Here is a 27,793-nt window from a genome sequence, read left to right as displayed (position 1 = left end):
CCCTCGCAATTTTTAACAGGCTCCTCCGTCACTTGATCCTGGCGCTGGGCCTGATATGACACATACTGTTTGTGATAAACAAGATGGGGATTTGGGGCTTTAAAGGATCTTAAATCGCTGACTCCACACAGAACAGCGCGAGCAGAGTTTGCCCTTCCAGTTTTGTCTCAAAAGACTAGAGAAGAAGCCAACATAGACTATTTCATTAGTATTTACTCAGATTTCTTGAATATTGCAGTAAATCACAACTGTTTTTGTCTGTGATTCTGGATCTGAATACTTTTTATATATTGCCTTAAAGTCAGTGTTTTATGATGGGTTTTATTTTTATTATTTCATTTTCGCTGTTTAATGTTCAGGTTTATTTTTCCCTGTTTATTCATATAAATCCTTTGCTGCAGAAAAAAAAGATTTCTGTTTTTTGTGTAGGGAAAGACAACATATCCTCCTTGACACAGGACAAGCGTGGCACCTAAAGAAACCCAGTTCCATTAACAGGAAAGTCAAGAAAACACACATTATAATACTGGCCATACAGTGCAAAAAACCCTAATCTATTGGTCGCCAAGACAAAAATGGGATATCATAGATAGAAAATGAACCACTATGCAACTGCTCCAGCAATAGTTAAGACTACACACTCACTTGACATCCTCCTCCTGCTGTAAATTGTAGCCTTGACCCTGAGGGAGCCCGTAGGAGCCGTAATTATTAATTAATTGTTCATAGCCCGTAGTCTGGCGTACAGACACGGCCCCTTGGCCATGCGTTCACGGCGGAGGAACTTTTCTCTTCTAATTAGACCAGCGAGGTGGAGAGGGTGACAGCACGGACCATCAGCCACGACAGCACCGGTGAGCGGACTTGTGGGGAACAGGGAGGACAGGCGGCAGGCGCACGGGAAGGTGTGCTGCGGTACGAGGAGCCGAAGGGCTGCGCTGGCCTCCTCGCTGGGAGGTGAGAGAGATGATATGAAGAGGAGAAAAAAGGCAGAAAACGAGAGCAAAAGGGAGGGGGGTGCCTTTTTAAAAATATATTCACATGTGCTGATTAATTCCATCTGTGCATTTTCAAGTGATGTGCTGTATAGTGCATATGCAACGTCTGTGTTTGCACGAGTCTGTGTTATAAGAAGATGTAGAGGACAAAGTGGGAGTGAGAGTTGAGCGGAGACATATTAGCTCTTGAAGATTTATAGGGCCGAGATGTTAGGATGACTCTGATGGGCTTACCAAGTGATTGGTGTGCTGGCCTTGCTAAGAAGCCCGCTCTATGAAGAGCTCCGTAATACTTCAACACAAGAGGCTGATGGCTCATTTGAAAGGCAGACGCAGCACATGAAGTCAATCTACCGAGCCAACATCCCTCTTCATAAACACTTAGCACCGAGTTGATCTTCAGCTGGATGATTTGGCTTTGAATCAGTGCAGAACCTTGCAAGAATTAACCATAAAAGACCCCCCCCCCAAAACAGAGCAAAAAAATCACCGGTGAGTCACAGTTGCTTCGGTGACACAGACTGTCTGCGTCAGAATAAAAGCAGAGCCTGAAAAGAGCAGGGAAACGATCCAAAGCGGGCTGGACGCTTCAGGTGAACGCAAGTGGCATTTTTAATGTGACCGCTTTTCATTATATTCACATATGCTTATCAAGCACTTCTCAAGAGGAGCTTTACTGGCCTCTTTCTCTTTCGACCCGGATTAATTATTATAAAACACAGAGAGCAAGATGCACAACAATGGGGCATCAATAACGTCTGACGTTATCATCAACTCAGAACCTTGGAACACCTGGGTCCACTTCATCACCTCGCGCCCGTAGATTTATGAACGTTGAGTGCAATGGGTTCCAGGCAGAGGGGATATGTGGATAATGCAGCTTCATTAAGAGAGAGCATAACGGCTTGCCTGAATGCATTATGGCATCTGTATGAGCTATATCATCTGGGATATTAAATATTTACAGTCAATGTATGCATATGGAATTACTCCTGCACTCGCACATCCAGTGGACTACTTATTCATCTTTGGCTGCATTAACATCCATCATTTGGAGAAAAAAAAAAAGGAAAAGGCAGCAATCTGTTTTGGCAAAAGTGATGGGGAGCGGGAATCAAAGTAAGACATGATGAACTACTTTAGCTCAGTTACTGGCGCTTTAAAGTCTGTGCTGGCATGGCAACACTACTACCAATGACCTTAACTGTATCTGTGTATGTCAATATATGTGAAAGGGAATTTCAAAATAAATCCAACCTCATTCAGTGTTCTGAGTACATCCAGTATATTTTGTGATTGCAAGTCATCTTTAAAAAAAAAAAGAGGTCATTTTTTTAAAGAACTTTGAAAATGGATTTTCCTTATTGAGGAAATTCTGCAGGGAGGGAAGCTACAAAGTAACATAATGCAAGGTTAATGGATGGAAAACTTACTGTAACTCTGGCACAGAATGAAAGCCAGAGCGCGACACTTTGCATTATTTTTATGCTAATGTGCACCACTCGTCAGCTTTTTCGCCCTGCAGGGAAAACACAAGCATTCTTTGTATTATATTTCTGCTTGTCAGACTGCAAAACACAAACTGGCTCAGTACATCTGTGTGTGTAAACCCACAAAGAAGCTATTTTGATACCAGTCACTCTGGAGGGAGAGCTCCGCATTAATATTTCCAAAAAATTCAGAGTGCCCAAAAAAGAGGGAAGAATAACAAAAAAAAAAAAAAAAATCACAGGCACTTGTTTGGGGCTTTGGTTCTCATTCTGTCTCACACTGTGTAAAGGCGATGGCTCGACAGTTGGAGCAAGTTGCCGCAATAATGTTCGCGGAATGTACGGAGAAGGAGAGACGAGCTCTGAAAAACAGCAACGGAAAGTCTCAACACTGCTGTCGCTGTCAAATAAATAAGAGAAACACCGGTGTGAACACAAAAACTAAGATTAAAAGCATTTATTTCCGACCATTATAATAAAAGAAACAAAATTTATGCTTTTCAAGTATGCAACATAAGAAGTTCTTCCATTAAAAACCCAGCAGAAAAAAAAAGGAATCTTTAAATATCACTGCCCGAAAGCACGGCCATACCTTTTTTCCATCTCACCCAAAGGCTTTATTCTCTGACCTAATTCACAAAGGGAACATAAAATAGATCTCTTCCTCCCAGATTTGTGCTTATTTCTGACCTACACCATCAGGTTTAGTGTCACAGTGTCACGTCAGCACGGTGGACTGAGCTGCCGCAGCAGATTTAAGTAACGTTTTTATTTTTGCTTTCAGTGTATCCCCAAAATCAGTCAGTAGCAGTCATGTGAAATGGTTCCGTTTGGTTGTTTTGTCTACCGTCACATATTTTCTTCTGTTGTCGGCATCTATAACCGAATAACTGCAGCTATTTCAGTTATTTGGTTAACACATTTTGCAAAATCTCAAGCAATAGGAGGATGATACGTGATTCATCATGGATTGACGCCTTTCATTATACAACACACATACTGGCTCATCCAAAATGAAAAATGTACTATTTGGACACACTGGCAGTCTTTAAAAAATGAATTCTGATCAGGGGGAAAAAAAAAAAACCAAAGACGTCAGCGAGCAAAAACATTTTACACACTAAGATTATAAAGGAAGATTCAATCTTAACACAAGAGAAGCAATCAAAATGCAATTTCTGCAATGCTGAAATCTAAATTGGTGAATTCTGGAATGAAAAACTGGTATTTTGTCGACAGTGGCAGAGCGAATAAGAAAAGACAAGACGTAAAGGAGACTCACAGGGAGAGTTGGGCATCCTGGGTGTGATCGGTATATAAAAAGCGCCATGTGATTTGTGTCCCGCTCCAGTTTAGAGGCTACAGCCTCCAAACCAGCACACCCAAGGAGAAGCAACCCACCTCAGGCTGCGGTTCCCATCTGCCTGCCCTCTCCCCCTCCTCTCCCTTTGACAAGGCCGCAGCCCATGGTCATCAGTCTTCAGTCTGCATGTGTGTACGTGAAACAGAAAGAGAGAAAAGGGCCAAGAGAAAGAGAAAATAGCGAGCAGGCGCAACATTACAGATTCACCACTGGACCATTCTTTCCTGTCCCGGTCCCTCTGGACAGCGCTGCGGTAGCGGCTAGCTTGCTAACTGGCTGCCGGAGCTGACATGACATGTTTCCCCAACAGACCGCGGCACCCTCCTCCCCTCCCTGGATCAAATCAAACCAGTGGGCTGATGCAGTATGATTAGAGCTCTGGTACTGTCTAATAGCCCGGAGACTGAGCCTGACGCATACTGTTGTCTCTATCACTGCCTGATTCACTAGAACAATTCCTCATATGCGAGCTACCCAGGGATGTGCATCTAGTGGGATGAGAGTAATTTTTACAGCCTGCAATGCAGCTTTAAAGATATGACAGAGCAAGTTAGCGGCGGAGAAAGAAGACCTCAGATCCTTTACTTAAGAAAAAGTAGCAGCAAGCTGTTAAAATGCTCCTTTACAAGTAAAAGCCCTGCATTGAAAACCTATATATCACATTATGGGATTATTACTACTAATGCATTAATGTGCATTAAGTCAGTGCTAAAGCTGCTATAATTGATATTTTTGTAATAGCAATGTATGTAAACTGGGAATGTGAACACAGCTCCCTGTGGCCTTACGGTGCTTTTTAACATCTTTTAGCTCATTTTGGTTTCCCAGCCCACAACTTTACTGTTTTGGTTCACTCCCACTGCTCTCACAACCTCATTTCAGCAACAGCAGGCAGCTGTTTTCAATGATAAAGCCCTAAAAATCCACTGTGCACTACCTGCTCAGCACCAAACGTCAAGTAGATGTGATGTGGGCATACTCGAGTAAACTAAAAATCCCTTAAAATGTGGTTAAAGTATGGTACATGAGTTAATGCTCTTGTTTTGTTTTTGTTTTTTTGGTTAGGATTGCATCCTTTCTCTTTTTCCCTACACACCAGCGGGTAGGCACACACTGTTTTTCCAAGCATTATCTGCAGCAATGGGCCTCTCCAAACTGATCACCTTTGAGGCTTTCATCAATGTCAGCATGCCAGCAAAAGGAGACCAAACACAAACACATTCACCTCAGGCAGGGACTCCCCGTTGAGCTATCACCGCCACAACCAGTGACCCTCAACAAGCTCCTCTAAGTCTCTGGAGCTGCCACCTTCTGCAGCTCTGTCACTCTTTCCTGCAGCCAGTACGAGCCGGCAACTCTCTCTGTCTCTCTAATAGTCTCTCTCAGTCTCTCACTCTCCTAATAAGAATCAATATCAGCTCTCTTAAAAGTCATCAAGCACAGAGGTAAAAAGGCTCAAGAGCATGAAATTGCAGATGGGAGAGGGTGCACTTATGCAACACTAGGCTGCGATATAGGCCTCAAATGGGTAGAGCCGCCGAAGGCAGACAGTAGAGAGAGAGAGAGAGAGAGAGAGAGAGAGAAAATGACTGTTAGAGTGTGAGTGTGCATGAAAGAGAGAAAAAAAAGGGAAAAAAGCAAAGAAAGAATGAGAAATGGAAAAAGCGGAAGGGTCAGAGAGAGACAGCATTTCATGCCGCAGCGATGTGCTTCTTGAAGGTTTTGTTTTCTTTTTGCTTCTCATGGATTCGTGCATCAAACAGCGCAGCTACAGAAACCTTATCATGTCGACGGCTTATCTCCCATTTTCACCTCCTCAAAGCAATAAACACACACAGAGCAGCTGGAAGATGGGAAATGCACAACAACAAAGAGTTGACTCTTCAGGATCAACGGCACTACAGCAGTCTCTGTGTTTTCATTACCGCAAACTGTCCTGGAAACCAGGTGAGACCGCTGATGGAGCTATGGATTATCCTGCAAGGATTGGATGCAGAGTTTGAAGCATGAAGGACACAGATTGTGTCAGGCAAGGCAAAGACATATTACAACAGAGAGCAGACCTCAAGGACTCAAGTAGATTAAAACTGATTGAAATCTCATTTGTGGGGTTTGAGGTCTTTTATGTCAGCTTTCTCTTTCTTTCTCTCTCTCTCTCTTTCTCTCTCTCTCTCTCGCAATGTCCCCAAAGTGAGCAGAGCCTGAGTCTGAGTAAACAAATAAGATTGCATTTGTGGAGACAAGCATCTCGGATTTGCATGGCAATAATATCAAGCTTTGGGATTTTGTAATATGAACAGCAATAAAGGTGCGTGCGTGTGGATGTGTGTCAATATGGGGGGAAATGGTAAAATACAACCGATAAAAATATGCACTGCAGATGTGTATGTAAATGTAGAGCGTGCACATATGTTAAATCCTCAAACCCAAATATTAAATTCAACTTTAAATAGCGTATTACACACCACAGCTTTGTGGTGTCTTGGTAGGTATTTTGCAATACCATATTTAACACAATACTTTATAAAAATAATGTGCTTTACTGTGGCTGTGGTAACATGCAGGTAGAGAGCTACACACAGGCTCGTAGAACTGGAGTCACATGTACTGATCACTATTTCCGTCTCCAGTAACATTGGGCCCTGTGATATCTGTGATGTAGACAACACGGATGGAATCGTAGAATTTTAAAATAAAGTAAGAATCAAATATAAAACGTGCAGAAGATCTGGTTAAAAATAGCGCAAACAGCGGAAATAGCGGAAGTGAAGACCTGGTGGATTCACGTGATGGAAATGCTACTGGATAACATATAAAAGCTCAATATTTGTGCGCTCATCATTTTATTTCAGACTGCTTTGAGGACCAACACAAAGCAAGATTCACTCCAAAACTGGAGCTAAAGGATGGATTAACACCAACATCAAACTTGGAATCTGTAAGTTTTGTCATTATTATACTGTTCATTCTGCTGGTTAGCCTGTTGAATTTGCCGTTAGCGTGCTTAATGTGGCTCATAGCATCTATTGTAGACCACAAAGAGTAGTAGCCTGGATTTTATCACGTTGCTTTTAGTGTTGTCTCACATAGCCAGGGCTCACATTATCTCCACACTTCATACTGCAACACAAGCTCAGCTGCTTTTTTTTGTTACAGGAAAGCCTCCTCTGCTGCTTGCTGCGTCGATATGTTGCTGCTGAATGTAAATGTTCTTGATAGACATGCCCCGTGGTCCACCAACTATTGCTCTTACATAATGTACTTTGGGTTTTCTGCCAAATAAACGCTGTTGAGATGCCTAATCCTACCCCGGTCACACTGAGAATGAACCACATTACATTTAATAATTAACCTTCATTACGGGGCAGGTTACTCCTTCTAAAACACATGTAGGCCTCCATCTCATTTTCAACAATGGCAGACGGCTCTTTAGTTTATGTTTGGTTAGCACTGCTGGGCCATGTATGGAATAAATAAAGAATTTGCTGTTATTGTGTTTTGCTGTTATAGAAGGAAAATTAGATCTCTACGCATGCTCAGACTGTTCTCTGGTATTTGACGTATCGTTGATGTAGACTTTATCGCCACCTACTGGCCTGACATGCTTGTTAGAGTGTTAGAAGATTGTCTTGCTTGTTGAGCTAAAAACTGTACTTTAGTGTGCTTTGCAGTTGTGTTGCTGGCGATGGAAGGACAGCTAAAGAAGAAGTTTTTTTTGTTCCCTGGGTTTATCCTGCAGACGGCTCTTCTGTTCACCCGCGGTGGTACACTGCCTGGCGGGAGGCACTGCCATTAATGCTAAAGTCAGGGAACAGCAAAATCTCCCATTGCAGTTGAAACATGATTAGCTGCGGTTTATTCAAAATTTTTCCAGCATACTGTATGGTACATCCCCCCCGGCCAGAGGTGGATATACACTGTATAACTACATATATGCACCACTGCACCTTTGATAGGGAATATCAATACATACAGAGTCAGATATGCAGATGTAATTTATGACTTACAAATATCCTAACAAAGATTCTATACTGGCTTCCAAGAGTTTAAATTACTTCTGCTTGTCTGTACATTTCTCAAAACCCTAAAGGGCTAAAATACATCTCTGACTTTCTATTACCATATGAACCCTCTCGGCCTCTCAGGTCATCTGGTAGTAGTCTGCTAAATGTTCCCACAGTCTCACAGTAATACAGAGAAGCAGCATTTTGTTACTACAGTATGCACCACACAGCTGTAGTGGGACAAGCTACCATTAGATATAGGACTTTCCCCGAATTTTCATTCATTTCAGATTAAAATCACGTAGGTTCTCCATCATTATCCACCTTGCACACCTTCAACTCTTTAGCATCCATTTTCCTGTTTTAGCTTTTTTGTTTCTTTCAAATGGTTTTTAACATTTTGATTTGCATTTAAATGTTTTATTCAGCATTTCCTTTATGTTTAAATTCATTAGATCACTTGGATCAGTTGCTTTTGTCTATGAAATGTACTGGGAGCACTGTTCAACATATTGTCATTACTATGTATACATCTCTATACGGACATAACTATATGAGTCTAATTTTCAGGTTTATTTTATGTGTTTATTTTTTGGTTCTATTGCCAAGCACTTGTGCAGGTATTTAAAAAGTCAGCTGATAAGCCTGTGCTCTCAGAAGAGTATCTAGCCTACACAAAATGCCACAGCGCTCCACAGAGCCCACACTGTGACAAATACCTCCTGATATTATCTGGATTCTGTGGATTTATGCAACATTCATTCAATGGCAAAAGAGGCAGCAAAGTGACCCCACACTGCAGGTGGGCATGTGGTCATGTCTACAAGATCAATTTTTTTTCTGTCTGGGACTTAGATGAGACACGCAAATCTCTGTGCGAAGCCGTTTGGTCAAAGGAAGAAACTGATAAATCTCCAATGTCATGTTCATCTGTGCCTGCCACTCACATAAGCCCCCGTCCAATTCCACATGGTGGAAAGCTTCTCCTCGTACGATCAGCAGGTAAAACCGGTCACACAGAGCACTGAGGATAGGCAGCGTCTCCAATCTGAGACACAACTGTGAAGCCACAGCTGAATCACAGGCAAAAACAAGACATCTGAAGGTACAGTTCACTGCAGGTCTTTCCTAACTAACAGAGCTGTTCATCCTGCCTTCACCTGTCCACACAAACCCACTACCCTCCTCAGGCTAGAGGCCACATCATGTGAGAGAGAGACTCAGTGACAGGCACCCTGAGAGGCTGTGGGACAGCAACAAAGATGTCATGAAGAGATGCAAGAAATCCCACACCATCGTTCAACGGCATCCTTGAAATTCATTGAAGGCAGAATGGTGACCAGAGGAATGGCTCAAACTTCTTCCCCATTAGATGTATGCGAGAAAGCCATGGCAACAGCTAATGACAACTTCTGACAACTGACCTTCTCTTGAAGTTGAAAACAGGGCTGTTTTTCTTAAGACTGTGAAAAGCGGATTTTTCTGGCAACACGTTGTCACACGACATTGCCAATATTTGCATTTAATATGGGTAAAATCATCCTTGCTTGGCGAATACTTGATGTATCAAAGTAACAAAAATGAACTTATGGTAAATTCATTTGGGTAGCTTCCACTTGACCAAATATTTAAATACACTGTATAAATGTATTGAAATGAACCAGTGACAGTGGGAGCTCATTTCTGCTATTTATATTTTACAGAAACTTGAAGAAATGGATAAGAAATTATTATTTTTTCCCCTAAAGATCGATTCTAAATGTACTCTGAGTGTAAATGTGCATGGAAAGTAACTTATTTAGCTTTATTGTCGATATATTCATTACGATTGATTGACTGTTTGGGCTATAAAATGTCAGAAAATAGCAAAATCACAGTTTCCTGCAGCCCAAGTCAACAACCTCAAACCGCACATTTAAGCTGACAGACCATCCAAAAATCAAAGATATGGAATTTACTATTCGCATGTGAGAAGATGGAAGTAGTGAGATTTTGGCATTTTTACTTAAAAAAAGACTTGCAATTGAAAAATAGTTGCAAACCATTTCCTGTCAATCAACTACTTGATTGACTGACTGATCATTTAAAGCTCTAACAATGATGATAATAATAATGCAAACACACTCTATCTGTGCCAAAACAGACACTATTCCACAGATTGTGTCACTATTCCATGAAATATAAGCCCATCTGTTGGTGGGCGATTTAGAAACCCCCCTGCAGCCACTTTTTAAAATGATTCAACTGTAAGTTGATTTGTTGCCGGCTTTATGAACCTCACAAAGACAGCCCTCTGATCCACTTTGCTCCACATTGTAGGTTTATCCACCTTAAGCCCCGACTTAAAGACCGGCAAACCCTGACTGCCCTGCGACTCATGACGTGATTCAACATTTGATTTGGCTGAATTATAAGCTTAATTTTCGTCACATGCCACAGAACCAACACGAGTCGTTGTCAAAAGTCAAACGCGCCTCAGGAAAAACGTGTTCATGTTTGAGTGCTTTTCGCTGAAGTGGCCCCTTAAAGAAAGCGAGCTAAGCCGGGATCCCCCTGTCCCTCCTCCTCTTACCGTCCACACAGGCAGGTCTGGCTCTTGTAGTTCCAGCGATCTGGCCCTTCTTACAGGCGCAGCGGGCCGTCTGCCTGGCGATGGTCCGCCGTGGTTGGCTGCTGTCCCTGTCCAGCGTCACAATCTCACATGTCCCCGCTGCCAGCTGGCCTGGAAATGACATTGCACCACAGAATGTGAGGTCAGAGAGATGAAATCATAAACAGGGCAAAGTAAGCTAGTGTGTCTCTTCTGTTAAATTTGTATTCTGTCACATGTTTAGTGGTGGAGCAGTTGTTATTTTTCATAGTCCTTTGTAGCTCAATTGGCAGGGAACAGCACAAACAGTCCCAAATTCCAGGGAGGGGGGTCTCAGTGGAACCGCTGACACAAGTGCAGCAAGACTTTGATGCATGGCTAAGACCATCATTCTGAATATATCATACCAGTGGTGGAAAGTAACTAAGTACATTCACTCACTGTACTTGAGTACAGATTTGAGGTACTTTACTTGATTATTTCCATTTTGCCCTTCTTTATACTTCTACGATGCGGTGACTGGCAGGTTTTTCCACTTACTTTATTAAACAGACTTTTAGGACTCAATGATGAATTAATTTTGTGCGAGGCAAGACACAATATGATCATCTTGAAAACCAGCTCAAATCACCTCCACCTCAACAATAAAAAGCGGAGCTGTTTCCATGGTGATGCAGAAATGTTCAATGTGTTGAATATTTGTCACTCTGAAAAACTGTCATTCTGCATAATCTTAATTACAGTTTGCTGATAACACCTCTGCGCTTTTACCTGTAATGGAGTATTTTCACACTGTGGGAATGCTGCTTTTATTTATGTAAAGGATCTGGATAGCTCTTCCACCACTGTGTGATTGCCGTCAACAGTTTCCTTGTTTTGCTTGAGAAGCTACAGATCCTCGACCCCGAACAGTTCCAGTGGAGTTGCTCAGAAGGCAAACAGAGGAACGCTGTGGTGAGCAGCTCACAGATGTAACTGCATATGTGAAGGGACTTCAAAAGACAATAGTGAAGAAATTACTTTTAAATTTCTGCTACCTGAACCCACAAGCTATTTCCCATTAAGGACCACATCCTATCAGCACACCTCTTTGAAGGTAATGTACCCATTACCCATGAATGAAACACATGAATACTGATGAACTTCGTAATTGCTGCCGAGCCCCCTCCATCTTACACACACACACACACACATCCTCCATGTATTCAATAAGGTGACCTTTGGCCTTGTAGCCGGGCCCTTGCTGCTTGCAAATTAACCTTTGTCTGTGTGTGGAGGCCCTCGGGTGCCATCCTAGAGAGGCTTATCAGGATCTAATTGTGATTGGCAAGAGGATGGAAGTTGTGATTAAATCTGGACTTGAGTCCCGAACACTTGGGTGGCTGGCTTAATGAACTGAGCTGCGAGGGGTCACACCCAGGGTAATGGGGATCTATCAGGATTCATCCACACACTGGTGCCTGTGGAGGCCATGGCCACCGATGGAGAAAACGTCTGCATGCATACAGTACGTAGGCATTTTAAAAGGCGTGTCTGTAAATGTATAAATGTATAAATAAAATCTTTACCATAATGTGTCTTTTGGGGAAAAATCCTAAACTTCATGCAACTGCAGTAACATGAGCAATAGTTGGCTTATATCTTGCTCCAACTTCCCTTCCCTTTTCATCTATTTAACAATTTATTTTTCCATTGTAGTCTTTCTTCTCCATTTTTTTTACTATAATTTCATTTATCAGGGAACATACTGAAGAAAAAAACATTATTCATCATGACAATGCCTTGATAAAAGACCACAGCAACACGTGACATAGCAGGAGGGTGGAGATAAGGGGGTATGTGGGGCACTACTACAGTACAGTCACACATAATAAAAAGTATTATTTAGTTGATTATCTGCACTGGTGATCAGAGGGCCTGCCAGACTGATAAGGAGAGCAAAGTGGCACAATTATCTCAGGAAGAGACAGAAGGAAACATGACACTGCTGGGGCGACAATGTCATGGTATTAGTTAAGTCTCAGTCAAGGGCAGATCTGTATTGTAAAAAGGCAGCTATTCTTTCCATTTAAAAATTCAATTAAGCAGCTATTGGAAAACCAGCCTGATTTATGAATCTTCCAGTTCACTAAAAACATTCTCTTAGTGGCAAATAAAGACAAACCTGCTATTTTTCTATCTTTCTGGACCGACGCTGTGCAGCCCTCGACTCATTTTCTGAATATAACACCCATGTTGTTTTAACGTATGCACCAGTGCATTTAAAATAGTGTTTATGTGATGTCTGTCTTCTACACTGGTGCTGACAGAGATGACATCTCATTCTGCCGTATATGAATAGAGTTATCAACAATCACATCACTCTTCTTTTTGTGCTTCTGAGCCACCTCATTTTTCTACTTTGCCACAAATAGATGTGTTACCAGACACACAAAGACACCTGCAGACATGCATATCATTAAAACTCGTCATTCAACCCCAACTGTAAAGACCATGCATCTCCAAAATGTAAGTCCTGTTTTCAGTTTTGTGACAATGCATTTCCAGATAATGCAGTGGCTTTTTAAATAGTCTATTCATCCATACAGGAACACTGATTCTTTCAGTTTATCTAAAAAAAAACCTCTAAATCACACAAATTGGAGATGCATGTTTTTCAGTGGACAATGACAACTTCTTTCTTATTGTGCTCATAAAATCGTTTTATTTGTATTAATAAAAAAAGATGTTTTTCCTTTTCATGATACCAATTCATGCCTTTTGTGTTGAAAATAAAATAAATGCAGTGCTGAGAGCAAAACTAGGTTGTGTATTTAAAATAGTAAATGTGCTGAAAATGGCCAATTAATTCAAGCACAGATGTGTTCACAATGTTCAGGGCCGCTAATCTTCAGCCATCTCCAGCTCTCCTGCAATGTGACTGCTCTAAGGCCAGAGGCCCATTAATGGTACTTACATGTATCTGTAAATACAACTGTACTAAAAACATGAAAGAAGCAATAACAAAACGTGCAGAAAGAAGTCTTAACACAAGATGCATTTGCTCAAAAATGCATGCGAACAAAATCCAATCAGTCATGCCTTTTGCACTATCGAGACCAAAACCCTCAACCTTCACCATCCCTCCTCCTCCTCCTCCTCCTCCTCCTCCTCCTCCATCCTCCTTTCTTCCTTTACATTGCTTGCTCTTTTCTCCTTCATGCCTTCTCACTTAACTCCCTCCTCCCTCTTGCAACTCTTCTGTCTTGTCTGGCTGATGCTGGATAATGACTTGTCATGTAAGCTCCTGTGTGTGTGTGTGTGTGTGTGTATATGTGCGTTTACTTCCTGCATGCCTCCCCACCCACCATCTCTGTAGATCATCTCATTGCTGTCTTCTTCCTGCTTCCTCTCTTTGTCAGTTCCTTCTCCTTTGGAACTCTACCATTGCAAGAAGCTGAAAAGACTGTTTGGATGTCTTATGTAATCGCGCGGATCACTGTGGCGCCGAGGTACCACGTGTGAAGTCAACTATCTCAAAGACTGCGGCTGATTTGACATTGTGATTCTCTGTTCTTCTATCTTGAGTCGATGGAGCTCATTAATTGCCTACATTTCATCAAACAGGGGCCTTGCTTTTACTGTCACCACCACAGCTGCCGGGAAACTGAATTTCCATGTTGTTGTCATCTACATAGCTGCTCTGACTTCTTTAAGAGGACGATAAAGAATCATCTTTTTTTAAACCCAGTATAAAAATAAAGTCATTGTGCTCTGCCTTCTGAAATGTTTCAGCTGTAACATCTGCGTACTGTACATAGGTCCACGCCGAGGATAGGATTGAGGAAAATTCTTCGCATTTGAATTAAATTCAAATGTTTCCGCAGATGTAGAATATGCGGGCCACATAATGAATTCCTTCTGCTGATGACTGCATCTTCAAAATGACTCCATTGTTTAAACCAAAATCGTCAAATTGTTGTTGAAACTGTTGCGAGGCACATGGCAAACCATCTTTGAGTGGTGCTGATAAGGTTGAAATCATTCCAGTTTGAAACAAGTGCAAGAAGTGCCATTTGTTGTCGAGCTCACACGCTACATAGAGTTTGGTAAAAGGCATCATAATTCAACAAGGCTAAGAGCTACAGCCATGCTAACGGCCCTGAATGTTTACTATGTTCACCATCTTTACACTAAACACAAAGTTCAGCTGAGGCCGATAAGAATGCCATTAGTTTTGCAGGTATTTAGTCATAAACCAAAGTACGAGGGGAAGGAAAAACTTGAGCTGATGTTGCTGGATGAAAAATTAAGACATCACCAAAGTTATTGCAATTCATCCTGAAGGGAACATGAATGTCTGTACTAAATTTCATGGCAAGCCATTCATTGGTTTCACTCTAAAACCAGTCAGGCATTTCACCCAAATACACTATTCTGCACCAAAGTGGTGGACTGAGTGATCAGCCCATCAGCCAATCAACAGACCAACATTGCCCTCCCTGGAGCGATAACACAGACATGATTAAAACAGCAACTTCTAAATATGCATCAGCGTTACAGCTCTGAGGAATGAGTTTATTTAGTGTTGACTCTAATATTCGGGGTGTGAATCTCAAGTATTTGAGATGATAAAGACAAAAGTCCATCGAGAATTGCTAAAGGGTATTTGAGTTTTAAACAAGTTGGTTTCGGCTGCAAGTACTCTAGGTGTTTTGCAGTGTTTCACAATATTATGTGAGAGAACTTGAGGACAAGCTGGTCTCAGTGCACCAATAAAGCAGGAGTTGACTCCATTCCTTTTTTTCTAAAACAAATTGCTCCAAGCATCCCCGCGGCTCAGCCTCCAGAGCGCAGTGCGAGGGATACCACATACACTGGCTCTTAAACATAGCAAAACTAAACAAACAAAGAAAAAAAAAAAGAATAAATAAAAAAACAAAACAAAAAAAATACAAAAATCTAGCTGAACCAAACCTCCCCGACACAAAAAAGTTCCTCTTTTTGTTGGCCTGGAGGGATCTACTGCAGAAAAGGTTAGAAAATATTACAGGATTCACTCCAACTCCAACCAGGCAGTTTCAAGAAAGCAAGACTCAGACCCAAAAAAAAAAAAAAAAAAGTTCAGTATAGAATTAAAATCGCAGGCGTATATTTTCCACATACATGCAAATATGCAAGATGATGTCCAATCTCTTCTCTGTCATCCCGTGAAGAAATTGGACTGTGAAGAGAGGAAAACATAATCCCGTTTCCTGGAATAGCCTCATGAATAGGAGGAAAAATCTAAAACTGGCAGGTGTCCTCAGAAATACACCCAAAGCTTGTACCAGTAGTGCTATGATTTATCATCACCCTTATCAGCTTCTGTTGTCGAGCAGTTGTCAGCTTGGCCGGCCAAATGGCTGATTAAAATGTATGTGTGGCCACCCTAGAGTGAAATGAAAGCTCTGACTGAGGCAGAAGATGGATTCATGTGGCAGAGCGTACGGCTTAATGCAACGTAATGTTATTGACATGCTCCTATGCTTTATTATTTCTCCTCTCGCTCTTCAACACATTACAATTGCTCTGCCATACACGGCCATTTGACAAATGTCCTGCACGGCTCCGAAGCACAGAGACATGGCATTTCTCTCTCTTCTATTGCTTCAATTCTTTTTTTTTTTGTGTTAAGGGGCTTTATTTCATTCATTTTTTACAAGAATTATTCTCGTTTTTGCTGCTCAAGAGATCCCAAAACAACTAAAGACTGCTTACTCGAGTCTCAATCTGCTGAATCAAATACTTAGATATTTATAAAATGTGTGGTTTAGGCTCAGTAGGGGGGGTAGGTATAGTTTTTTTTTTTTTTTTCTTTTTTGTCCTTTCAAAAGCCTCTGCTCTGGAGTCATGCTGGGATTGCATACTGTGCTGCACAAGAAACAGCTATTTCCAAAGTATTTCTGAGTGTCCTTCTAAATTTGACACAAAAATGTGTTCTGCCATGAAATTTACTGAAGGAGCTGAAGTGCAGTCCAACGGAATGAGTTTTTAATTAGCCCTCATTTTTACAACGCTACTTGTAGCAGGATACATAAGAGAGATGAGGGCTCTCATCCAAAAAGTAGCAAAGAAATGTTTGCTGATGGTAAATCAACACCACAGATCCTGAGCAGTAAATTATATGTATTTTCCTCTGAGAGAAAGTAATATATTAGCTTTAATCTGACACTGGCTGTGTAACCAGGCACTGCTCATCTTTTATTTAGTTTTAGATCAGCTGTCTAATTAAGATGGGATACATATTGGCAGTGTTTTAGCCAGTTTATTTTTAGTTTTATTGTAGTTTTAGTCAACAAAGAATGAATACATTGAGTTTCGTCTAAATGGAGGCTACAGGGTTTATCTTAAGAGGGTCAGCTAAAACGCTGGATAACATTGATGCCAAACTGTTCCTTAAGGGAACATTTAGGGGAAGATGTACAAAGGTGATAGGAGACACCATCTCTTTCCGACCAATAACCTATAAAAATTGAAGTTGAAAGTAAAGTTAATGTGTTACACAATGTATTTTTCTCGATGATGCTAACGTTAGCTAATCCTTTTGTTCTGCATGTTTTCCTAGTTGGTCTTAGCTGCTCAGCTTCAACTTCTTGTGTAATTTTCAGTGAGACCGTACAAGCCTTCGGTCCATGGATTATTAATTTATGTAATCCGGTCAGGAACTACAACTTCTACTATGGTATTTGATTTTTCTGGATCCATTCAGGTTGTTAAGATGAATGGGACTCCATTATAGTTCATTTGGTCTTTCATTTTGCCCATTATTGTTACTTTACTGCTTGTTTAGTACTAATGAAAACACTCCCATGGCTTCTTTCTGGAAATGCAATATCAAATCTTAATTTCTGAAATATCTGAGAGTGATGACTGGGACTGATGGGGGGACAAATTAGTAACAAGACAAGCATTTGAAAGCCATGCTAGCAGCCTGTGGGGGACCATGCTGCTTCTCACACTCAGCCAGAGCAGCGAGAGTTTGAGCCAACCAAGCGAGTGACATTGACATCCTTCGAGCACTGTGATCTGGCTAGCAAGGCTAAAAAAAACATGCAGTGTAAGGTGAAGGATTCCTAAAATGCTGAAAAACAACATATTGATTTGTGTATTAAGCAAACAATGTTGTCATGATGCCTCTGAGGAGCCCAATGTGCATGTGTTTGTTTGTGAAGCAATATGAAATGTAAGGACGCCAACACACGGTCATGCTCTTTTCTCGACATCAAAACCGAGCATGTAACGGCTAAAGCCGCGCTCGGAAAAATACGTCTTTTGCACATATTCTCTACTTAACCCAGAAACACAACATGGCAGCTTGATGTAGTTGGAAACTCACATCTGTTCTGCTGGAGAGGACGGAGTGTGTGTGTGTGTGTGTGTGTGTGTGTGTACACATGTCAGACACTGGCAGGCTAAAATGCTATATCACTCCAGCACGCTACAGCTGTTTGGAATGAGAGAGGAGAGTCCGGCGCCAAGACTGTGAGTCTGAAATCCCATTTTGGATCCAAACGCTGCATTAGTAGAACCTTGATGTCATCCCTCTACCCTGAGGCCTGGCGGGCTAGTTTTTAAATGAATCCTTTTAATAAGCCTAATCAGAGGCTGGAAGAGCCAACTGAACAGCATGTGGTGTAACAGGAAGGAGAGCGGAGCAGGCGGAATTACAGCTTTAGGTAAAAGAGCAGTTGGATGATATAGGACACGAACGAAATCCTCCAAAACAACCCGCACTTGAGTGGGAGACTGAGGTCCAGAAACAATTCAGTCAGCCACTTACTTAGATTTCAATTTATTTGGAGTCTAGACCTTGACGATTGATGAAAGCAGCTTGAAGAGCGTACAGTATGTCCTTGATTTTCACAGGTGTGAAAAATGATGTTCCAGTTCAGAGCAGTGGCAGGATGAATAGAACGGATTTGAATATATTCTGATCAGGTAACAGACGAATGATTAACAGTGAGCACAGCGGTTCAATGATCTATACAGAGCGGCAGGAGGGCCGCGTGTTTCCTCCAACATCCATTTCTGGTTTTGAAGGGGTAGTCGGACGTTCTGGGAAATGTGCTTATTTGCAGAATGAGATGAGAAAGGCTGCCACTCTGGTATCTGTCCATTCAGTCTGAAGCTGGTTAGCTTGGCTTGCACAGAGACTCAAAAAATCTCACAATTCACCAGTTAATTGATTTTTGTAGATTTTGTTACCCTCAAACAGAGCCCGGATAACATTGACCTGACAGATACGAGAGCAATATCGATCCTCTCATTTAAAGGTCTCATAAAAAAGTGAACTAAGGTACTTTCCAAAATGTAAAACTGTCCCTTTAAAACATCATGTCACCTTTGAGGACATTATATAAACTTACAGCCATTTCCTGGGAGACTTACCCAAACCCTAACCTTAAACACTAGCCCAAATATCAGCTGTTTGCCAATTGGGAACACAGCTTTTGTCCCCAATTGGACAAGCCATATCCAATTAATTGGTCATTAGTCTGAAATTTGTCCCTGAAAGTAGTCTTACACACACACACACACACACACACACACACACACACAGAGGGAAACATGTTGAAGGGGCCCTCTAAGAGATAACGGCAGCTTGCCAGCAAGAGCTCGTCACTTCAACAAACTCTCAGAAGTGCAACCACAGCGGCAGATGTAAGACGAGACTTCATTGAAGACCTTGTGGCTTTTTACATGGAGTCACATGTTCTGTTAGGAAAAATTCAATGGCTACATCTGTTTCTGGTCACTGTAAACAAGCTGGCCAAACGGGAGAGTCGCCTCCATCAGACCCACTGAGCTGGGTGTGTTGGGGCTGGATGTGCAAGCTGTCCTGCAGAACATCCACTGGATAAAAAACAATGTTGATGCCTTACATCAAAATCACTGATATTCATTAAGTTTGGAATATTCTCTCACTGAATTGTTGAAATCATCCACCACATGATTAGACTCTTTCTGATGACGAAATGTGTTTAAACAGCAAAATGGAGAATTCACGGAAACTGATACGGAAAACGCAGAATTTGGGGAAAATTAAAGGGTCGTAGATAATTTTCCACATTCTTGTACCGCGCAGTAGATTGCTGTTATAAAGAATTGATCTCCCTTCAAACTGCCTCGATTTACAGTTGACATTCATCACCCCTCACTCACCCTCCTACCCCCCCACCCCCCACCCCCCAACACTGATAGAGTGACCAAAAACTCATCATAAAGCTGGCCTTGAAATTATTAATACCCTGCCTGTGCTGCCATGAGTCAGAGAAAGTTCTGGAGACAATTCTCACTGGGAGCACTCTCTCATCATGACGAGGGAGAGGGAGGAAGAGAGAGCTGTGGTCTGGCCGATCTATTTTGGGTGAAGCAAGCTTGTCTGAGCGCTTCGCTTGCTTTGTGGAGCTACTCTGAAAAGTGATTTGATTTTCCTTTTTCTGCCCTTTTTTTTTTTTCCCTAAAATGCTTGGGCAAGCAGCAGTCACACAGAAGCACAAACACACACACACGAAAACATACACACATGCACTTATAAGAGAACATAAGCGGGAATGCAGCATACAAATACCAAATATAAGTATGAGATAGACCTCAGTCTGTGTGTGTGTGTGTGTGTGTGTCTCGCTCACTCACGCACGCACGCACGCACGCACGCACACACATTAGGTGGATGTTGCTACACAGCTACAACCAAACTTATGCTTCCTACATAAGTTTGGTGGTGAGCATTATACCTGCTAAACATTAGCATGTTAGCATTGTTAAGGGAGCATATTAGCATGCTGATGTTAGCATTTAGCTCAAAGCGCCACTGTGCTTGCATACAGAATTGCAGAGGTGCTAGCAGATGCTCAGTTTGGAGTTAAAAACCTGTTTTCTGTCATTTTCTGTCTTCATTTGATCGCGCTGGATGGGAGTTTATAAAGACACACTGAGTATGGCCGCTCAAGGATGAGCCATGCAAAATTTTTCTCTTGAGTAACCTCTTTGGCTTTTATACTGTTATCTTGACAAAACAAGCACTTTGAGGAAATCGCCTTGAATTTTGCAGTAAGCCCTTTTTCATAAAGCAGAAATAATGGAAAGATGAATCGCCAGCCGCCCCAGATGGGAGACCTCACCAGAATACAGAGACTTCGAGACACATTCTGATCAACCTAATGCATGTGTTTCTGTTTCCTTGACTTATAATTAAAATAAATTCATCTGAATCCCCGTGCAGCTTAATAGGGTTTCCATAATGAAGCAAGGGCCCCTTTTTCGAAACCGTGACCTTGTGTAAAGCACAAGAATGGTGTTTTCCCATGAGACGCCCTCTTTTCCCCAGCCTCACTGTTTCAGAATAATGAACTCTGCTTAATAACAGGGTGTTGGCGTGAAACAATGAATGATCATCAATTAAAACGGCGGGAGAAAAAGGAAAACAAATGACCCCGGTAACCCTTGGTAACACAGGAAAGCTTAAGCGCACACACACACAAATACCAGAGCCACTTCACTCCTGCAATTAAGCACATTTTCCTCCCCCAGAGGATACATCACGACGGGGCAATGATGATGAGGTGAAATACCTTAAATGTTGCTATGATTCCGCAGACTAAAGACCCCTGGGTCCATATGTGAAAGTCCAATAATTTCTCTCTTTTCTGCACCCTTGGGGGACAGAAGCAAGGTATGTCAGGCAGTGTTGTTCTCCTGATCGGGGCCGGCTGGGCCTGAATGTGTGGCAATCTATAATAAAGCATTTGCAAGTGTGTGTTGGGGCGAGAGGTTGTGTGTGCTCTATGGCTGGATTCTTTCATGCCTGTGTAGGGGGGAGCTAGTTTAACTGCAGTTGCCATTTCACTTGTAAAGCGTGCTTTCTTTGTCGTCATGCATTATTTTTCTTGAAAACTGTTCCTTCCCGCGCTCTCTCCATCTTCCATTCATTCTCTCACTGACACACACACACAAAGAGACACTCAGCAGGAGGCGGGACATTCACAATTTACAACCTTTCCGGCTATTTGCCAACAAAATATCAGTTGAACAAAGCTTTTTTTTTTTTTTTTGGAGAGTGAAACTCTTTATACCTACCTAAAAAGGTTCACTCATTGTTGTGGGCATATTATGGATTCTGCAAAGTGGACCGACATGTTTTCGAACGTGATGTGAAGAAGAATGGAGAGCTGCAGTGATGGCCAGGAGGAAACACAGCTAACCTCCCAAATCACAGTCAGAAAGAAATAATGGACATATGTTTTTGCATCAGTGTCTTTGCAGCTCAGCTGCAGGGCAGGCCAGAGCAGAGGTGTAAGGCTTCTTCGCAGCTCAAGGCCACAAGGTCTGCAGACATGGAGACCACCATAATCCAGCAGAGACTGTGGGTAGTGGAACAACTTGAAGAAAGGCTCAGGTATTTTCCCTTTAGAGTATCTTCCAAAGTTTTCAGAGCAAACTTCCCCGGACTTTTGCTCTCGGTTTCAAAATGAATAAAGCAATGTAAACACAATTACCTCAGGTATATAATTAATGCATGACACTGGGCTTTGATACTGGAAATTTACTGGTATTTAACGTCGGCATTTCCTAGGAATTCTCACCATGATTTGTTCCCATTTCCCCAGAGAAATACATGCAGGATCGCAGGATTTTTAGCCTGTGTTTGCCTGTGTGTTCAGATACTGTAAAATATCATATTTGCTAAATCAAAGGCGCCCTCTGCACATCTAATTAACTCTACCACAAAAAATGCTCTACCCAAATTGCTCCAATTGCAGTAACATAATAGCGAGATAAACTTTTCACCTGCGGCAGTTTCTACTCTTCATTTATTGCGAAAATGGAAGTTTGCAGTTCACCTGTGTGGCAATATATTGTTCAGATTAAATGAATAAATGTGAGTGCAAACACTCTGAATGTAAACCACGCAGATGGTTTAACAAGCAGCCCAAATTCGAAAAGTAGGGCAGATTTCAGAGCAGCATTAAACAGGTGAAGCGTGGAGGTGAAGAAGATCGCCCTGACGTTAAACATCGGTGAGAAATGCTCCAGTTCCTCACACACCCAAAATAACATGTATGCAGTGGATATTCTTTCCCTGTCACTGTAGCAGATATAAACTCGGGTCAGTGCTTAAAAGATGGTGAGAAAGTGAGAAATCCAATGATTCTGTATGTTGGCATTTGTTCACTTTAAAGAACAAAAATGGTTGCTGAATTAATATCAATTATCAGCAGCTGTGTTCCTTAAATCTCACCTCATTTATGGCAAGAAATCCTGAGCAAGAAACCTTCAACATGACAATATGCTACAACAAATCAACAGGTGATTTTACATTGAATTACGAATAAATCTGCTGCGACACCACCTCACAGAAAAGCATAAAACTAACTGAAGCTGACTGTTGCAGCTACAGCAACATTAACCAGGCAGGCATTTGTACCAAAGTAGGTGCGCTTTTAAATGTGGCAAAGAAATACGACTATAAACAAACTTAAGGACAGATATGTAATATATATATAAACATGATGCTGTCATTAATCTGATATTTTCTGGTAAGTAAAACTCTGATATCAAGAAGGCACAAGTATGCAGTCTGTGCACTTGTGTATGGGAGTGGCAGGGTGCATGGCTCCTTTCACTGCAGCTTGATCAGCATGCAGGCTGAGGTGTGGGGGAGAGCGGTGATTGAATACAGAGGCTGCAGGCCTCGGCACTGCCTTTAATCTCCCCTCCCCATTTAAGTTGGCCTCTGTGCTGCTGCTCTGCCGAGGCTCAGCTGGGGCATAAAGACACACATACATACACATCGCTCCGTCTGCCAGCCTCTCCCACTTCTATCTGTCTTCTGATCTGTCTGTCTTTCTGTTGGTGTGTGTGCCCGTCTCTCACTCTCAGATTGGCTGTTTTTCAATTTTTTTTTTTTTTCTGCTTTTTGGTGCTTTAGTTTGTCTTCTAAAAGCTGCAAAACTAAAACTGAATATAGCCAAGAAAATAAACATTAAGTCTAACTACACCTAAACTTGGAAAACACAGCACTAAACATGGAGCCTTCAGTTCAATGATGTGCTTCTCCTTCAAGATATATGTATCTGTACATGTCAATGTCAATTCCAGGGCATGATCCATTATGTTTTATGAGCCAAATGGGAACATTGCAGACGGCATATAATAAGATCGGTGATGTGGTTTGGGTTGGGGTGTAGTTACAGTTACCTTTAGCAATAAAGTGCTCTTTTATAGGATTTAGTGATCGCCTTGTTGCCGTATCGACGCTCCTGAAATCTCATCACTTTCTACACCTTTAAAATAAACTCTTCATCCTGGAACACAAGCATCTGCGGTGCAGGAGTCGCCCTGCTGGCATGTTTAGACCTTTGAGGTTATATGAGGAAGATAAGGAGAAGGGAGTTACGATTGTACCAATAAGTGTTGCTATCTTTCATAATAAGGATCCTAAAAAGGAATTCAAATTGACAGAAAACAGCTGACGCTAAAAGCACGTTTTGTGTGTTTTTAAATTCAGCTTTCATGTCATGTGGCCCACCTGTTGGTATCGGCTCACTGGTCACTTGGAAAGCTATCGTTCGTGTCTTCACTTTTTCCATCAGGTCTTTTTCTTACATCAAACAAGAAAAAAAGATGATGATTTTTATGTGCGTGTGCCAAAATATTGCCTTTGTCAAACGTTTTGTTCTTCATCTTTTCGTGATAGCTTGATATTAAATCCCTATGGTCACTTTCATCTGTCAAATTGTGATATTCACTTAAGTGCGGCACACTGAAGGTGCAACTGTAAGATCCCATTACCTGCTGAACCTGATTCATTGTGGTCGTTTGATGACGGCAAAAAAAAATTATACCAGTTTACTTTTGTGTGTGAGATGACACAGTGGACCTCTAAATGGAAGAACATAGATTTTTCAGGTTTTATTCAAAGAATGTCTTTCATCACGTGGACACAAAAAGGGTGTGTGAGGTTACTGGCAAGGTAAAGACAACACATGATCACAAATACTTGAAAGTTAATAGTCAGGCAAATGTATCTATTTATACTATTTCCCTCTCATTGCCTTTTCATTTTGAGGATGTATATGAAAATCCAGTTTGCTGAAGATGGTGACCCAAGCAAGCACTGGGAGAGGATAACAACTCTTGAGAGTTTAATTATTTAAAAGCAGAGTCAATATATGCAGAGAAAGCCCCGTACTTCTTGCCCACAAAGAAGAAAACAGCTCCTGCAGCCATTGTGGATGGACGCGCCTCTTTAATTCACTACTCTATAACTGCAGTCTTAGAAAGAGAGTGTCTACGGTCGAGGTTTACAGTATAGTGCAATCACATAGTGAACGGAAGAGTGGACCCCCTTTTTACAAAAAACCCCCGGAGGATATACTGGACAAATCTACAGGTTCAGCGTTCAGTAACACGTTGAAATTAGTCTATTAAGTGACTGACCTCCAAAAAAACAGAAGGAGCAGCTCCCTGCTTTGGCTAGCGCTGCCAGAGCCCCGTCTAAAGCAGTGCCTGTGATGGACAGAATGCGCCGTTAGGTGCAGGAAGTTGGCAGCCACGCCAGGCTGAAAGTTAATATTTCTGTGTCCCAGAGGGAAAAAGAAGCTGTAAGCACAACTTGGGATACAGGAGATGAAAACAGAGAGACACTACCCATCAAAACCTCCACTCTCGCTGATGGGTCTCGGCTTTTGGCTGCTTTTCAGGTGGGCCGTTCCAGCAGTGTCTGCATTGATAAGCAGTGAAACTGAGGGTGGAGCTGATTGCTACATACAAATTTCAGAAGGGCCTGCTATTTTGAGATGCTTTCAATACACCGTGTAGCCAATCTGTATGTTTGAAATGCATGACATGAAACAAGGATTGGGGCTGTAAGAGCAACATTCAGCATTTAAAGAGTTTGGAGGGCGGCGCCTTTTTTGTAGCCTCTCCAAAACCAAACTCACAAGAGTAAACATATAATTAATAGATTAAATAGAGGGTTTATAAGGTGGAAAACATGCTAACATATCCAGCTAACTATAGTAGTAGACTGACGTTAAGCCAAGGAGCACATCATTAACTCTGTGTATCTGTCGCTCTGAGACATTCTCATGATTCCCAATAACAGGATTTCAGGTTAATATAATCCAAAATTACAACCAGAATTGTACCAATACTGAAAAATGCCTCACTTTGGTCTTCAATTTCACTTCTATGAGAAACCGAAATCTTCCAAAAAATACAACTTTTAATGCGATTGAGGCAGTACCATTGGTTAACTGCGTAATTTGGCTGCCAAGATGTCAAAAGATAAACCGTATTTGAAGGCTTATCAGTAAATGTGTGAAAGCACCTCAGCCATAATTGATGAGATTGTAATTGTACATCTGAGCTGGATTTTTTTTTTAGTCTAATAAAATCTAGCTTGTTTGTTTTCTGGACAAAATCATCCTGAATCCACTGCCCTTGAACAATGTGTTGTTCCCCTTCATTTACTTTTCATGCAATGTCACTGTTTGCAGATGTAGCTCCTTGCCGACCATCCACATTCTCCTGGGAGTCCCATTTTTCAGTGGCCCCTTCCCTCCTGTCCTCCTGACTCCACGTTTCAACAACTAATCACTCCATAAATACACCACAGTGCAGGAAAACTGTCTGAAATTAACAGTTTTCTGCGGGAAGATCCTCCTTGTTTGGTCTGGTCTGATTTATGCTCTGACGTCTGGAGGTTGGCTGATAGACCATTCATCCCTGACCGTGATTATTGACTTTGGATTTTTATCTATAAATGCTTCAAAAATTGTGAATTTGGCTGCTGAACTTTCTAAATTAAATTTGTGGGATTTGAGGAGCAATGACCTCGATCCCTGCGGTTAGTAATGTCACAGAAGGCCTGCTCATAAAATGGCCAATACCGAATCCCACTCAAAATGAAATTGAAAAGTTGGCAGCCCTGGATAAATGTGCTAGTGTTATTGTAAACTGCACGTGCCACACGAGACTGGAAAGCTTGACAAGCGTAGAAAGACTACCTAAGAGAGGGTTGGGGTTTACCGAACAGTCAATTACCAGATGCCTTCAGATGCTTCATGCTTGAAAAAAGTCATAGTGGCCTACAAAAATAAAAAAAAACTATGCAGTGCCTGATTAGCAGCTCACCCAATTACCATCGTGCAAAGTTAGGGCCCCAATAAAAGCCCAGGAGACGGTAAGAAAGCACGCAGCTGTCACTTCATTCAGACTTCAAAGTTAGCAATTTGTGTTTCTGTGGGGAATGTCACTGTGTCTGAGAGGAAGAGCACGAGGAGAGAGGTGATGGACGGCGAGAGGAGACAAGCTGGAGACGTAGCAGAAGAAAACGAGGGGGAGAGATGGAGCAAAGACAGATGAGAGGGACAAAGTGATGGAAGGGGAGAGGACATGAGAAGAGACTGAAACCCAGTCAAAATAAGTGTGTGGTCTGAGCCATGACCCAAGCTATTCAGCCAGACTCATCAGCCCTTACTCCCCTCTTCTCCTCACCACCTTCCCTCGCTACCAAATGAGCCGAATAGCGATGATTCTCTCGCCTGAACAAAAGGCCTTTTCCTAATCATCGCAATAATGCTGCTGACAGCTGACTGACTGACAATGAGACAACCACGCAGAGCACGAAGCACACAGCTCGTCTCATGTCGGACCATTGTTAAAGGCGGCTTTCATTTACGTACACACACACCCACACGCGCGCTCGCCCATGCTACGCTCTCTCAGAGCTGCATGTCAGCAACTGCGACATATTTTGGCTCGTCGGAAACTGAATTAGCCCGACTCAGGAATGGCATCTGATTGAGATGTAAAAAGAGAGGAAGAAAGAAATTTGCTCCTTTGCATTTTCCTCCATTTCAAGCGTTCAGCGGATTAATAATTTGGTGTCTGTATGACGCCTGCTGGGGGGAATGCAATGTGAGGGACGTTAGGCTGTCAGACGTAGGGAAAAGCTGTCAGTCATTTTGTCAAACAACCGTCCCGTGTCTTAATTTCAGAAGAGAAGCTGCGCGTCTGCTGGTGCAATAACAAAATTAAGACTATGTGGCCGAGTGGTGAGAGAGGCTGAGCTTTTACAGAAAGGTCACATTTCATCCTGGCAACAGCTACTGTACATTTGCTGATCTCCACCCGGCTCACTGATTGCCCTCTAGAGATTCCCTCAATGTGAGCTACAGCTAAAACACAAATAAAAAAAAAAACATGGATACAAACAAGACCGATGCAGGCACAGGAAAATAACCCACAACGAAAACCCTGTCAGGTATTGGCTTAACATTAAGCTTTGCATTTGGCATGAAGAAACATGGAATATAACG

General features: G+C 42.0%; 1 protein-coding gene across 4 annotated transcripts in view; it reads right to left on the bottom strand.

Annotated features, from left to right (window-relative positions):
• The window catches only part of tafa5a (TAFA chemokine like family member 5a), a 137,324-nt gene that overhangs the window by 45,008 nt on the left and 64,523 nt on the right, over positions 1–27,793 (bottom strand). For all 4 annotated transcript variants that reach the window (XR_013075858.1, XR_013075857.1, XM_076722348.1 and 1 more), the window contains exon 2: positions 10,428–10,577. Coding sequence is in view for 2 of the 4 variants with exons in the window: in XM_076722348.1 (XP_076578463.1) it covers positions 10,428–10,577 (150 nt within the window). In the remaining 2 variants the exon portion in view is untranslated. The remainder of the gene's footprint in view (positions 1–10,427; positions 10,578–27,793) is intronic.

The sequence above is a fragment of the Chaetodon auriga genome, chromosome 22, assembly GCF_051107435.1.
Source record: "Chaetodon auriga isolate fChaAug3 chromosome 22, fChaAug3.hap1, whole genome shotgun sequence".
NCBI lineage: Eukaryota > Metazoa > Chordata > Actinopteri > Chaetodontiformes > Chaetodontidae > Chaetodon > Chaetodon auriga.
This window is presented reverse-complemented; position numbering and strand designations above follow the sequence as displayed.